The sequence below is a fragment of the Paramisgurnus dabryanus genome, chromosome 1, assembly GCF_030506205.2.
Source record: "Paramisgurnus dabryanus chromosome 1, PD_genome_1.1, whole genome shotgun sequence".
In the NCBI taxonomy this organism is placed as follows: Eukaryota; Metazoa; Chordata; class Actinopteri; order Cypriniformes; family Cobitidae; genus Paramisgurnus; species Paramisgurnus dabryanus.
In genome coordinates, this window is record NC_133337.1 from 49,991,384 (window position 1) to 50,006,899 (window position 15,516).

General features: G+C 38.5%; 1 protein-coding gene across 1 annotated transcript in view; it reads right to left on the reverse strand.

The window, feature by feature from the left end:
- Window positions 1-15,516, reverse strand: part of ablim1b (actin binding LIM protein 1b) — a 70,558-nt gene that overhangs the window by 35,407 nt on the left and 19,635 nt on the right. Inside the window, exons 3-6 of the mRNA XM_073815363.1 lie at window positions 11,660-11,843; window positions 9,977-10,086; window positions 1,935-2,061; window positions 1,652-1,745 (exon numbers count right to left, since the gene is read on the reverse strand). Of these exons, the coding sequence (XP_073671464.1) occupies window positions 1,652-1,745; window positions 1,935-2,061; window positions 9,977-10,086; window positions 11,660-11,843 (515 nt within the window). The remainder of the gene's footprint in view (window positions 1-1,651; window positions 1,746-1,934; window positions 2,062-9,976; window positions 10,087-11,659; window positions 11,844-15,516) is intronic.

Here is a 15,516-nt window from a genome sequence, read left to right on the forward strand (position 1 = left end):
TTTCATAATTTTCTAATATAATGCATGGAGATTTCTCAGATCGTCTCAAACTGTACAAATCCAAGAGCCTAATGTCTACAACCAAATGTAAAGGGATACTGAATAAGTTTTTATAAGAGCAACCTCTGAGCAATAAACATTTCCTCTAGGTGACTCAACACATATCATACATGAATTTGCTGGACATATTATTATTAATAAAACCGGTCTACAACTGCTTTGGGAAATCTTATTCCTCATACACAAATTAAGCTTCCTTGCTACTGAGCTTTCTACTGCATACTTTGCTCTTTAGTGGTTATTTTTCATTATCTTTTTGTATTCCATGAGATTAAAATATATTTGTAGTTGACATTTTCCTTGCTTTTATGGGATTGCTTTACATTAGATTTGTGACGGATGACAAAATCAGTCATAAGTTGCACAGGTACATTTGTAGCAATAGTCAATTATACATTGCATTGGTCGAAATTATAAATTTTTCTATGCCAAAAATAAATAACATGTTTAGTATGGGTTTTGTGGACCATGCATAAACATTTTTCTCTCAAAAACAAAAATGTGTACATACATGTTGTATATATGCCATTATTATGTTCATAAGCAACAAAAAATATTGTCATTGCAAGTCAAAACTTTTCAAGTGTGCCAATAAACTTAAAGATCCCAGAGGGTTAAATTAAGATCATGTTCCATGAAGATATTTTGTACATTTTACATAAATATATAAAAAATGAACTTATCATTGGTAATATGTGTTGCAGACTTTATTTGGACAAGGCGAATTTCTCAATATCTTGATTTACAGGTTCGGATTCCAGAATTTCAAATAGTTGCATCTCTGCCAAATATTGTCCTATCCTAACAAACCATACATCAATGGAAAGCTTATTCTGCTTTCAGACAATGGATAAATCTTATGACTGGTTTTGTGATTCATGGTCAAAAGTTTACTTTGTCCTTGCTTGGCTTCCATCTTGTTGAATGCTCATCCGAGGGGCGCAAATTCAAAATAAGTGTCCGGAGTGTAATGTGTGTTACTTTCAAAATAATGTGTTTGGTGTGTTATGTGAACCATGTGCATCACGTAAAAGAGATGCTCATGTTCACAAAATAAACACAAAAGATGCTCACTTAACAGTAACTACGCATGAGATTATGTGAGTCTCTGGCAAAAGCGAGCGTCTCTTTTATCATCTCGTTTTGCAACGAAACTCTTCATATTTTGAAAAACGGAAGCACAGACATGATGGGCTACATACATGTTGTGACGAACTTCGCATCAAGTGCAGTGGAAAAAAAACAAGTCACCGTCCGTCACTGCATCTTGGATGCAAAGCTTGTTACAAAGCATTATGGGATTGTTTTCTACAAAGAATACATGGATGATGCCTCACATTACATTTTTGCTCACATTTAACATTTAATATAGTGCATTCAAGCTATACACTTTAATATAGTTCCCTTCCCTTTAAAAAAATGCAGTGTTGGGTCAAAAAAAACTAAACAATCCCAGCCATTGGGTTAAATCAACCCAGGAAATGTTTATTTTTGAAACAATAAATGGGTAAAAACAACCCAGCATGGTCCAGCTCACTGCATTTTCGAACACACCCCATGGAAAAGGCTCAAATACGTATTTGTTACTCACCTCCAAAACTTTTCCCGTGATAAACTGATGACAGGCCTCACACTGGACGCCAAAATGGATCTGGTAGTCTTTCTCACAGTATGGAGCACCATCCCTTTAGAAAGTACGATGGGAGAGGAAGAGAGAGAGAGAGAGTTTTATGTTTTAATTGTATCGTATTTCACCTCACTGAAATCTGGATAAGAGCGGTAATTGAATGTTATTAGAAAAGATGTCAGGTATGGGAGAATTACATAGAGTCATGAGATGGTGAGAGATAAAAGATAATGAAGGCATAGCTCACTTGCTGATGTACTCTCCACTCAGCACCTTTCCGCAGACTTTGCACTTGAAACAGCCGAGATGCCACTGGCTATCCAAGGCCAGAAGAGCTTGACCATTTTTTATATCCCTGCCACAACCTGCACAGTCTGCAAAGAGGACACACACTGATCAGACCCATCACACCCACAGTATAAATCGCTTGATGAAAACAGTTTGCTTTTATTTCCTGTTGGAGTGGAGCAAATAAAGGCCATGTTCATTTTTGTTTAATTCCGAACATTCCTCAAAATATTCCTTCTGGTTCGTAACGACATGAGAGTGAGTAAATGATGACAGAATTTTCATTTTTGGATGAACTATTCCTTTAAATACCCACATGTGTGCACTAACAACTCCCTCCACTAGGTGGCTGTATAAAGTCACAGAAATCCTCTCTTAGATGTAAGACAGGCCTGTTGATGCACTGTACCCTACCCACAAATATCCAAATATATGCTCCCATAAAGCAACATAGCATCTCCATCTAATTCATGCAAAATCTACCAATGAATAATTAATAGTATAAAATCATCATGCTATACTGTTGGACTCTTTCAGTCTACATCCACATGATGAGGCTTCGTCCTGTAGGTATATAAGGGAATTTCATTTATACTTGTTTAATGTGTGTAAAAGGTTCAGGGCTAAAAATAGCTCAGGGTTGTCATCATCTATTTATGTTCCTTGGCTGAGATCCCAAAAGCTTTTTTAAAAAGCAGAGATGGATGAGCAGGGGCAGGGAGATCCCAGACGCTGCTGATGTTGCTCGGGGTGCTAATGCGGCCATTGACAGAGAGGAACTGATATGATGCATTGCGCTGCGTTTTGCCTTCTAATGCATCATTTAAGCTTCAACCTCTCTCAGCGCTGTGTGCACAAGAGACCTGCAGTGTTATATGTATAAGAATGAGACAATGTGTGCGTAGAGACAGATAAGAATAATCACTTTATAATCACTATATTTTCAAAATAAAGTCTTTTTTAGAGCTCAGTTGTTTCTCATAAACAGATGTGAGCTTAAAGGTGCAGTGTGTCATTTTTTGAAGGATCTCTTGAAAGAAATGCAAAATAATATATAAAACTATATTATCAGGGGTGCATAAAGACCTTTTATAATAAACCGTTATGTTTTAATAACCTTAGAATGAGACGTTTTTTATCTACATACACCGAGGGTTCCCTTACATGGAGGTCGCCATTTTGTGCCACCATGTTTCGACAGAAGCCCTTAACGGACAAACGTTTTTTACGAAGTTGTCTCTGACGATTAAATGTTTGTCTTGTGGTGGCTATCGTAGCTTCTTTATGCGTTTTAAAAGCGAGGGCTGAGCAGTGGGCTGAGCCGCTGGTTGCAATTTGCAACTTCACCACTAGATGCCGCTAAAATTTACACACTGCACCTTTAATGAAAAAAAATAAAACTAATATGACTTCATAACTTCATTAAAAATTCTACATAACTACAAAAGACCAAATGTTCAACAAAAACATTTTATCCACCTGACATAAGATTTATCTAAACCCTCAAACTTATGGTTAGTTTCATAAAGTGTCATAAAGTTCAAGTTTGTGGAGTTGGCCAAAGCAGCATGGCTGTCATTGCTCGTACAATCACCACCTCCGTAAAACAAAGAGCTTATCCGGGCTAAAGTCTTTCACTGACCTCAGATCCTTTCCTGAGGCTCATAAATGACAAATTATCAGCCAAGCATGACACAGAGAGATATTCAATGACGCTCTTTAATGAGACAGAGCCGTGTGTGTGTGTGTATGTGCGCGTGTGTGTGTGTGTGTGTGTGTGTGTGTGTGTGTGTGTGTGTGTGTGTGTGTGTGTGTGTGTGTGTGTGTGTGTGTGTTGTGTGTGTGTGCGTGTGTGTGTGTGTGTGTGTGTGTGTGTGTGTACTTCAACTCCACTTTGGCATTTTTGGCCCTGAAGGCTTTTTGAAATATAGAAGTGAACACTTTTTATAAGCTTTTTGGTAACGCTTTCTTGAAGTGGTGTTCATAAGACTGACATGACACATTCATGCTATGAACATTATTATGAACAGATTTTATGCACGTTTATGACAACCGTCATAAAGTGTCATTCGTTTAATTATGTCATTTTTAATGCAAAGATTACATTGTTTTAGATGTCTTTGTTATGACAACTTGACATTACCAACACAACATAACTGACTAATTTTACCAGTGATACAAACTGAATTTGTCATAAAAAGGTCATTTAGTGTTAATACTCTGTTATATAGTTTTATAACAGCGTGATAAATATTTTTCTTGACCTCAACTACAGTGCTACAAATATAATTTGTTATTTAAATGTCATAATTAATTGTCATTAAGTTTTAATACTCTGTCAAATAGTTTTATAACAACATCATGAATATTCTTCAGTTCATAATCTTCATAAGTTTCCTCCATGTGTTAAATAATATTATTATGCAATAATAATAATAATAATAATTTAAACTGATAAAATTATATTTTATTGCATTTGGAGACCGATTCACATAAACTTAAATAAAAACAGTACAATAATGGGTTAAGCCATGCAGCGTTGGGTCCATATCGCTGCAAAGGTAATTACATTGAATTAAACTGATTAAATGTTTTGTTAGTTTTTTCTTCTGTCAGAAAATTTCAGAGCCCTCTGTGTGAAGTAAAAGTTCTGTTGATTGTCAGTTTTTTATGTATTGTGCACCATAAAGTTAAGTATAATAGTTTGACGTGTCTGTTGCATTTTGTTAAGGTATTTAAAATTATTTGACGTATTAACACTTAATGATATTTAAGTATAATGACAGTTTAATGAAATGTAAAGCTAGGTAGTATCCTAAGTTTGATAATTATTCTGCTATGTCATGTTTATGACAGATTTACGACAAGTTATCATGTATTGGTTTATGTCAAGTTGTGATAACAAAAAAATTCAAGCAATGTCATCTTTGCATTAAAAATGACATAATTAAACAAATGACAGATGTCATAAACGTGCATAAAAGGTGTCATGTCATGTCAGTCTTTTGAACACCCTTTCAAGTAAAGTGTTACCTGATTTGTATATAAAAAAATTATTTGTCCCAATTCTCAATGAAATCCAAACTGACAATTTTTTTTAATGTAAAATTGTAGTGTTTACTATAAACAATTTATCCGTGCAAGTCATTATTTTTTTAATAATGTGCTCTCATAAACTTCAAATAAAATCTGAAAATGTACTTCCGGCCTCTTGTAGCGATCTTTCTCTGATGACTTCAGCAAGACGGCTTGGGCGGGAGCACCTGTTAACTCCGCCCCCTCCAACTGTCTGCTGCCAGTTCCATTTTTAAATGCACAGTGGAAAACACAAGCCACGCCCACTATTTTCCTCATTGATATTCTGTTATTACTCAAAATGATGTCAGTACACAGAAGTAAAGTCAATTGCGAATTTCGGTACACTGGGACTTTAAATGTATAAAAACAGTGTAAAAAATTATTTAAAAGTAATATTTTCAGAACATAATTCACTAGATTTCTAAGTCTTTAAAAATTTTATTAACATTTTTAATATATATTTATATAATAATATATAAGATGATATAAATGTATGGTATAGAATGGGGTAGAATAGAACAATCTATGACATTAATGTGATTATAATTTTTTACCAACCCCTCTGTGTCAAAATGTATACATTATTAATACCCACATAAAGATACTTTACCTACATTGGAAGAAGAGTAAGAAAAGCAAGTTTATTGTTGGTAAAGCAAGCAAGAAAAATGATGAACATGTGAAAAAGTACATATCTATAGAATGTTTTACGAATCAACGTAATCCCATGGTGCACTGCGTTTTCAATAAAAACTAATTATCTCCTGAAACACAGCAGCTGTTAGATCCTAAATTGCTTCTTTTATTGTTTATTACCTAATGTTGTTATGTAACATTAACAGATCCCTGCATTACAACAGTTTCGTTTTAATTTCTAGAGCCTTTAACCCCGCAATCTCATCGACAACTCAATGCACATTCAACACCATTAAGCCATGACCTGTCAGTGTACATCAAACTGTCAGAAGAGAGAGAGAGAGAGAGAGAGAGAGAGAGAGAGAGAGAGAGAGAGAGAGAGAGAGAGAGAGAGAGAGAGAGAAGGCACAACCAGCATGCACAGGATTTCAATGAAGGAAGAGGAGCTTTGTGTTGGCTCTGAGCCTCTTCTTTTCCTCTCTGCCTGTCTGTTTGATTCCTGGGGCCCTGCATCTTAAATTACGCCAAGAGCAACCCTAATCTACCAGAGAAGGATGAAGAACTTCCTCAAAGTGAGATAAAAGACTGAGAAAATGAGGAAAATCAAAGAGAAAACGGAAAGAGATTTACAAGGAGATCAGTTTCACATTGGTTGACAGCGCAGGAATTGATCTTAGTAAAAGTCTTGTGCCAAATGCTGTAGGTGTAGGTAAGGGTTGCCAGGATGTTGTTAAGGGGTTGCTAAAGTGTTAAGTTACTAGAGTGTTCATAGTGGTAGCTAAAAAATTTGTCACAAATGATCCCTAGCTGTCACCGAGGCAGTACCCTTTCTAAAAGTACCTTAAGAGTTCCTATTAGTACCTCAGAGGTACATGAAGGTACCAAAAAGTGCATAATTAGTACTTCAAAGGTACTGAAGAGTTTGGTTCCAAAATGCGGTAAACGCCATTTTAAAAACGCCAAAATCAGTATTGTATCAGGCCAGTAGTTGAAAGTACATTTTTAATTTTACGCAAAATTCAATATCCATTGTGTTATTCTGTCCTCATTTCTCCCTATATTCCCAAACACAATAAACGCCACTCCTCATTTTCTGCAGAATGCAATAAATCCCCTCAACAATCACAGCCCACCATTCCATGCATTGTAAACAACAATGGCGGCACGTTGAATGCACAGAATTTCCTAATCTTGTACTTTGTGATCAACAAACAGACAAAAACAAAATAACAATTTGATGGCATTGCTAAACCTGTGATGGTTTTTGGTGATGGGAAAGAAACAGCCATTAACATCTAATAATTTAAAATGCTGGCTGTTGCTTGTTCTCCCGACAGCATGAAGCTTCTGTCATGCTAACACATTGACCCCAGGGGATCTTATGAAAAACATCCCATTATTTTACTCCAAGTCAACGATAATCGAGCATGACCAAAACATTTTACAGCTGATCGCTGTAAAAAAAGTTCAGCGACAACATCCCAAGTAACTGCAGCAATGACAGTGTTCTTAATATGACAAAGTAAGTGTTTTAGCTAAAGCCAATAATGTTTATTTTTTTGTGTATACCACTAGTCAACTAAATGAATATAATATGGCAAAGATGAATGCACATTTATCTGATGATTCAATCCACTGTGTAGATTTTTAGCGGTGAGACTGTGAATTTCATCCAAATACTCAATCCTCCCTTTCGTAATTCACAGTGAAGCTACGGGAGCTGCCATACGACAGTATGTTGTTGTGTAAGACAATGTAGGGACAATGCAGTTTGTCCTTTTAGGCGTACTGCATGGCAGCAACTTACATGTAAGAAGACCTGTAGTGTATGTAGATTAAGATGGCTTATTCTAAGGTAATAAAAACTAGGGATGTCCCGATCAGGTTTTTTTGCCCTCGAGTCCGAGTCCAAGTCATTTGATTTTGAGTATCTGCCGATACCGAGTCCCGATCCGATACTTCTATAATACATAAAAAAAAAGAATAAAGAAGAGCGAAAAAACAGAACCAGTCCAGGATGTTCCTTATGTCATGCCGCACACATTGCTGTTTCTGTGTGGAGTCAAAAGAGTCTAACTCTGTGCCAGCGCATAACTACAGATGTGTTAAAAAATAATGAATATATACTATATATGTTCAGGGGTTAAATTGGGGTTTGTTTTGTGGGGAGGCTCTGTTAGGAGGGAGGGTTCGAGGGGTAACATGTTTAATCCTGATGACAGCAAAGCCACTGGGTGTGTTTCAATGACATTTTGTATCTCTGATAGGATTTTATAAGTTTCAGTTTTAAAGCTGTGCCACATGTTGACCCAAACTTTAAAACCTGAACTTTAAATAATGCAAATCTATGAGTCTGACACCCTATATGCATTTGGTGCACATGTCATTATGCACAATTGATCAAACTTTGAATGAAGTTATAAGACTTAACCTCCTTGACTCATTCTAGGCATAAGATAGACTATAGGGCTGCACGATTTGGGTAATTTTTCCCATTGCGGTTATTCATGCTAATATTGCGATGTGCGATTGCGATTATAATAAATGGTATCATGAGTCAACTTGATGGGTTTTAAGGAAAATCCACACACAGTTTAGTGATAATGCTAAAATGTGTATTTTTAAAACTAGAAATGTTTTCGTATTGCCACGTGATGTAGCAACTGCTCAGTGTCAGTAATCCTAAATCCAAAATACTGCCATACAACAGACGTAGAGTTTTTTTTTTAGCTACCAGATCACTGTCAACCTCCTCTGCATCCATCTTCGCTCTGGTATTTCCGCGCTGCACACACACAAGTGACGACGCACACCACACAGGTGCATGTCACACATGCACTACCTTTTTGTTCGTTTTCTTTCTTTTTTTTTAAACAGCAAGGAAAATTATCAAACTGTTATCAGAAAGTTGGTGTTAACAAGTCCACAAATGGATTTATTTAATATAATTGCAACATTTTGCTGTCATATAATTGCACAGGCTGACATTGCGATTGCGATTGCGATGCGATTAATTGTGCAGCACTAATAGACTACCCAAAAAGACTCAATTAACAAGAAAAACAACATACTGATTCAGCAATATGTCTTATAAATTAGCCATAGATTCCCTAAGCTGGTCAGCAGTTAGTTATAAAATACCTATAGCTAGGTCGTGATTCATTTGTATAATCAAAATACATTATTTTATTAAACTATACAATCAGTTGTATCCAGTTATCTAGTTAACATTTTGTAATGAGATGAGTGACATGGCTATACATACTTTAATACTTTGTTTCTAGACTTCTATTAAGTTTTTTCGACATAGGCACCATTCTTACCTCTCTTTCTCTCTCTCTCTCTCTCTCTCTCTCTCTCTCTCTCTCTCTCTCTCTCTCTCTCATCTCTACAGTAATGTCAAATGATCCTGCGCGAATGCGCGTTCTTGAGGTTCTGAGTGAGACGCGGAACTGCGTCTTAGCACATGTTGACAATAACGATCAACGCGTCGTTTAAATGAGCGGTAAAAACGCGGTTTTGTCGTGAGTTCCTTGCACGCACGAGTGTGAAGCCTATGAATGAAAGCACATCAATAGGCTTGTTCGACTTCATGCGGCGCCGCAACAATCGACAGCCGGGTGACGTCAAACTACCGCGAGAGTGATCCGAAATCATACGGAGGAGTTTGCTTTTAAATCGTTCTCGCGGAACTTTGACGTCATGCAGCACCACAAGAACCGGCAGCCGGATGAAGTCGAACAAGCCTATTCTCTTCAGTTCACACGCACCAGCGCAGCGCGTACACTGGCGCGGAGCAGCGCGAGAACTTAATGGATTTTAAACCCTGCATATGTATCCGAGTCCTGATCGGGAGGTAACGTCCGATTCCGATCGAGTCTGAAACCACGTGATCGGGGCCGATTTCCGATCACGTGATCGGATCGGGACATCCCTAATAAAAACAATACAGTTCATTTTGTAAGGTCTTTATATACCACTGGTAATATAGTTATGTATATTATATTGCATTTCTGTCAAAAGATCCTTCTAAAAGTCACACAGAAGAAGAAGACATGATTTAGTCTCACACTTTGTCAACAGATCATAGACTTCCTAGACACTGATGAGACTGAGCTTCCAGTCAGCAATGACCTTGAGATCTGTGCGCCATAGCATCTGGCAACACATGCACAACACTACACAAGCTAACACATCTATAAAAAGACAACGATTTGGCCAAGATGTAATCTAAGTAGGACACTAAATCATAACCAACCAAAAGTGTGTGTGTGTGTGTGTACTTACTGCTAGAGGTGCTGATGTCTTTAGGGGTTGGGGATGTTGGCTGGACACAACTCTGGCATAGACAGTCTTTTCCATTAAAAGTGACTCGGTCACCAGCAGGAAACGGTCGTCTGGCAACAGAACACATATTGAAGACATTTAGCCATACCTCATAATCTTTTACTTAACATTTATTACAATAATACTTAGGGATGGGCCGATAAATCGGCCAATGATGACTGCTATGCTTCTCAATGAATGCAACATCCTAAAGCCAGAGGTAATTTAAGCCTGGCGCTGCGGCGCAGTTATCATTTTCACGTTCAGCCCCACGTTGTTTACATAGCAAATGGATTCGCGCCCATTTTTGCGCAGATGGACATGAATAATAGACTTTCAACAAAGTCATTTGTTATACTTTTAATTCTTCAAAACACTTGGTAAGCTTTTACAAGAACCATTTATGCGATTTTTTGCAAAAAAAAAAGTTTGCCTTCATTTTAAATACCTTTCAAACAGGTTTCTGCATAATAGTAGCTGAGTATTATTTTTTAATGTCCTATTTTATTGATCTAAGCGCATTGTCTTAAGCGCACACGGTACATGGTCTAAACAGGCATGTCCGATTTCACTTTTGCTAATTTAACGACGGGTTTATGGCCAAGCACACTCGTAATAAGTAATGGGTGTGTTTTGGGCGTAATGTCCAATAAACCAATGAGAGTCTCAGCTCTCATCCCCTTTAAAAGCCAGTTGCACCTGGCATCATGCCTGATCCCTATTTAGAAAGTGGAATTTGTAAACTGAAAAACTATCTAAGTGGAGGAAGAAGACCACCAGTTTAAAGGGATAGTTCGGCCAAAAATGATATTAAACCCATGATTTACTCACCCCCAAGCTGTCCGAGTTGCACATGTCCATTGTTTTTCAGACAAACACATTTTCGGATATTTTAGAAAATGTTTTAGATCTTTCAGTTGATTAAATGTAATGTTACGGGTTCCACCCATAATCCACGACCTTCAAGTCCAAAAAAAGTGCGTCCATCCTTCACAAATTAAATCCAAACGGCTCCAGGATGATAAACAAAAGTCTTCTGAGAGTAATCCGCGTGGTGTTGTTGTAGAAATATCCATATTTAAAACTTTATAAACAAAAGTAAATACCTTCCGGTAGCGCCGCCATCTTAGACTCCTCTGTATAATACCGGTATTGCTGAAAGACGGAGAATCTTGTCATTGGCGGGGAAGCGTTTTCTCTTAATTGACGAGATATCTCGTCAATGGCGGTGAAAGAGTTAAGGTGTACTTGGGGGTGTTTCTATTGCCATGGCGTCATAATTATGGTATTACGAGAGGGATTAATTCAGATAGGACACCACACCACAAAAGGCCTAGGTGTGAAAAGCACAGAATGCCACTGCCCAAAAAATACGAAACACCCCAATATATCGTCTCGCTTTACAGCATCGCAAAGCACCGCATCTCCCTCTTGCAGAAAAGGGATCACATAGGTTTCACATGTGTATTTACATGGGATTCACACAAAAATATTCCAAAAACACACATTTCACATGTAATCACATGTGTTTTTCACATGTGAAACTGATGTGGTTTTTTCGTGTATCGTCGTAGCGAGGGATGTGTTAAACTTGGGCATCCTGTCTGCAAAGGACTCAGAGTACAGTGTATGAGTAATTCTTACCTGCAAATGGTACACACGAAGCATGCAGGGTGATATGTTTTCCCCAGGGCCGTGACCACCTCTCCCTCCACAAAGTCTCCGCAGCCGTTGCAGCGTGTGCCGTGAAGTCTCTGGTAGTCTAGCGTGCACAGGTATTCCCCGTTTTTCATGAAGAACCCTCCTTGGGCCAGATCGCAACCGCACACTGAAAACAAACACACAGCGAAATATAAATAAAGAGAATATAGGTCACAATTTGTGTATCACATTGTGTGTAATTTTGTGTAGATCGAGGTGCAACCTGTTCGGACCTCTCTGATGAAGCCAATACGGATTTAAACTGCAATTCATTGACGGGATCCAAAAGGGAGTCAATCCTCTTAGACCCCCATGTTAAAATGGCCAACTTTAGAGTAGAAAATAATATGTTTACAGTCTGGTAAAAAGTGTTTTTGGTCTGTATAGCTAATTTGAGCTAATTTTAAATTGTGAGGAGGGTGAATTTTTTGTAACTTATCCGTTTAAATGATATTAAGCCTGCATAATTAAGGGCGTGGCCACTTTTGTGAGGGGTGAACTGCCACTGCTGTGACAAGAGTCGAGCTAGGGGCGTGGTTTCAGCAAACAGCCACTTTAGCTCCACCCACGTCCCTCCTCTTTATCCATTTTCAGATATCCGCGAGTGATGCACGGTGACGCGAGGGCAAGATGCCAGTGGCAGACACCGCCTACTTTAAGCTTCAAAAACGATCTTCATAAACATATGGGTGATGTCACAGACAATACGTCTTTCAATTTTACAGTCAATGGTGTACATATACAAAAAACACTGATATAATACAAAACTGATACTTTAAAACATTGAAACACATTAGGGCAGTTTCCCGGACAGGGATTAGAATAGTCCTGGACAAAAATAAATGTAAGAGCTGTCCAAACGGAAAACAACTTGCACTGACATATCTTAAAATACATCAGTGTCCTTTGTTTTGCCTCAAAATGCACACAAATAATGTTTGAGTAAGGCATGTTTGTTAAAACTAGTTATATTTCCTAATCAAACTAAGGTCTAGTCCTGGCTTAAGCTAATCCCTTTCCGGGAAACCACCCCATTAGGTTTCATAAACCAACAAAGAGCCACAATTAAGCAATTGCATTTTCATCTGGGTGTGTGAATTTTGGGGAAATAATCTGTGACACATTTGTTAACTTTCAACAAAATAAACAGCACTCGACAAGAACCACACAGACCACCTCAGTATGGCTTTCATTGAGTCTTGTAGCACAACTCATTAGTTGTGTTACACTAGTTCAGAGAGTGTTACACAATTTGGCTGCCAGCAAACACGAGATCAGTGGACTTGTGCTTATGTTGGCTTATTACAAAGAGAGGGTTTGGTTAACTTGAGGTTTCCTGTGCTAGAAAATGCTTTTAAGGGTCTGGCACAAGTTCAGACACTTGTATGTGTGTGTGTAAAGGTGTTTTTGGTCTGTCTGTGTCCTCTTGGCAAGTGTGTCTGTCTCTAATCCTGCCGCCACACATGCCAGATCTGCCTGAATGCTCCTTGGCAGACCGGCACTGATATTTAACAGCTTGTTTGGTGTCACATGATAGCCCCTTCTGAACAAGCCCCCTTTTTGTTGCATCCTTTCTGTCCTTTCTCTCTCTTTCATATCTCTCCTATGGTGTAAAATCTTAGTTTTTGGGTGAGACGGTCATTGCATTGACAGTGGAACTTGAGTGTGGACATGTTAATAAAGTTATGAGGAGGAACAGAATATAATCCAAAACCAGATTCAACCCACGTGAGCACTATGATGTATGCATATTTGCATATACAGCACATAACTTGTACACATTGATAGCAAGCAGCTCTCAAGATCGCATCCGTTACACGCCAAAACTAAATCACATTGAAATCATCAATCTGTGGCAAAATGTTTTTCTATTAACATGTCACCATAAATCCAAGATATTACATTTACATTCCTATCTACACGGCTCTCGTCACTGCAATTTTTACTTTATATCTTTCGCTTCAATGGTGTTCTGGAAGATTAGGCTCATTTTACTCCATTCAGACAGACAAATGTGACAAGCAGGTGGTGTGGGTATAGTCATCTCATTAGCTGAAGATAGAGACAGTTGTGTAATAAACGCTGTCTGTGTCCTCTCCATATGTGGCATTTTGGTAACCTTTACTGACAGGGTACAGTTTGGAAAATGTCATAGCCAGTAATGTTGAATCATGCAGAATAGGTTGTACAACCGCCCTTTACCTCAATCTATCCTGGGAATCCTTTAATTTAATATTGTCCAAACCAATTTGAGTTGCCAATGCTTTTACCTAGCAGTCACTGGTAGCTAAAATGTTGCAGGTGCAAAGGTCATGGGTTTGATTCCCGGGAATGCACACGCTAATAGACCCCTTCAAGGTTTGTAAACATTGAATGACTATCGGGTGCGCGCGCAGAATGGGGTCAAACTGTTCATACAAGCGAGGCTTTAAAATTTAATCTAACAGGGCTGAAAAATGATGACTTACCTCAAATGAAGTGAGCACTACAATCACAAGCCTCTTTGATATTTGTATTGTTCCAGTCTGCACGTTAATAGCTTGCAGCCGCAGATGTTGTATTTTTTTGTTTTTGAGATTCTGCATGAATCGCGAAAACTTAACGGAAGACCTGGCGCGATTTTCAGAGCCCACGACGTAAGTAGGCATTTATACGATACCGAATAACATGCAACTCAATCTGCTGTAATTACTTTTCTGACCCCGACATGCGCAGTGGGAACCGCCTGTGACGTGAACCGTGAAGGGGTCTATAAAAATGCATACTTTGAATACACTGTAAGTCATCGTCTGGCAAATGCATTCATGTAAATGTACTGCAGTTAAGCTACAGGAAAGCAATACAATCTCCTTAACCTCAAATGAGAAATGGTAATAACAAGGGATGGAGTGGCACGGAATTGAACTGTGAGTTTGTTCAATGATGCTCTCGACTGTCATTCAAAGTCCTCCTCAACACGGTCTGTTAACCTCCTTGAACAAACATTCATACAGACTCTCATTGAATGAGTCAATCCCTTCATCTGCACACAAACATGTACACACTTTCCCTCTACATCCATTTGAATGGAATTAAAGGTGCAGTGTGTAAATTTTAGCGGCATCTAGTGTAGGGCTGAATGATACATCGAATTTTCATCGTCATCGCGATATGAACTCACGCGATAAACACATCGCAACAGACAGCCTTGACGCGATGAATGAAGGGAAAACGGTAAGCGCATGTAATAAACGTTTGACCTATCACGTTTAGTCCTGAAGACATGCCCTGCGTCCCAAACCGCATACTTCCATACTATATAGTAGGCAAAAGCACTACTTCTCATACTCTTTGCATACTATATAGTATGGGAGTAGGGAGTTTGGGACGCACGGATGGTTAGCGCGTTCATGCTATTAGGCCAATCAGGGGAACCCCCAAGTAGCTTGCTCAGATTGATTTGTGAGGTGTCAGTTACGACGCTGTGCCTGTTAGCAAAAACGATGGCGGAGAAAGGAGAGAAGAGTGAGGAAAATGTGTTGTCAGACTAAGACCTTGTGGTGAAAAGGAACAGCACTTCAGCTATATCATGGAATTATTTTGGATTTAGGAGAGATGACGCCGCAAACACAGGTACTGTGGAAGCGGTGATTCACATATTGCGTCTATTGCGCGCTCAAGTTCATTATTTCAAATGTAGGCGCGCAGTATGTGCGACACGCTCGTTTTTCCAGGCTTTTCAAAAACATTTTAACTTTTCAGAATGACACAAGCGCAGCGTGCAGATCATGTGACAATAACCTACGTGTCCAGCGTTTTCC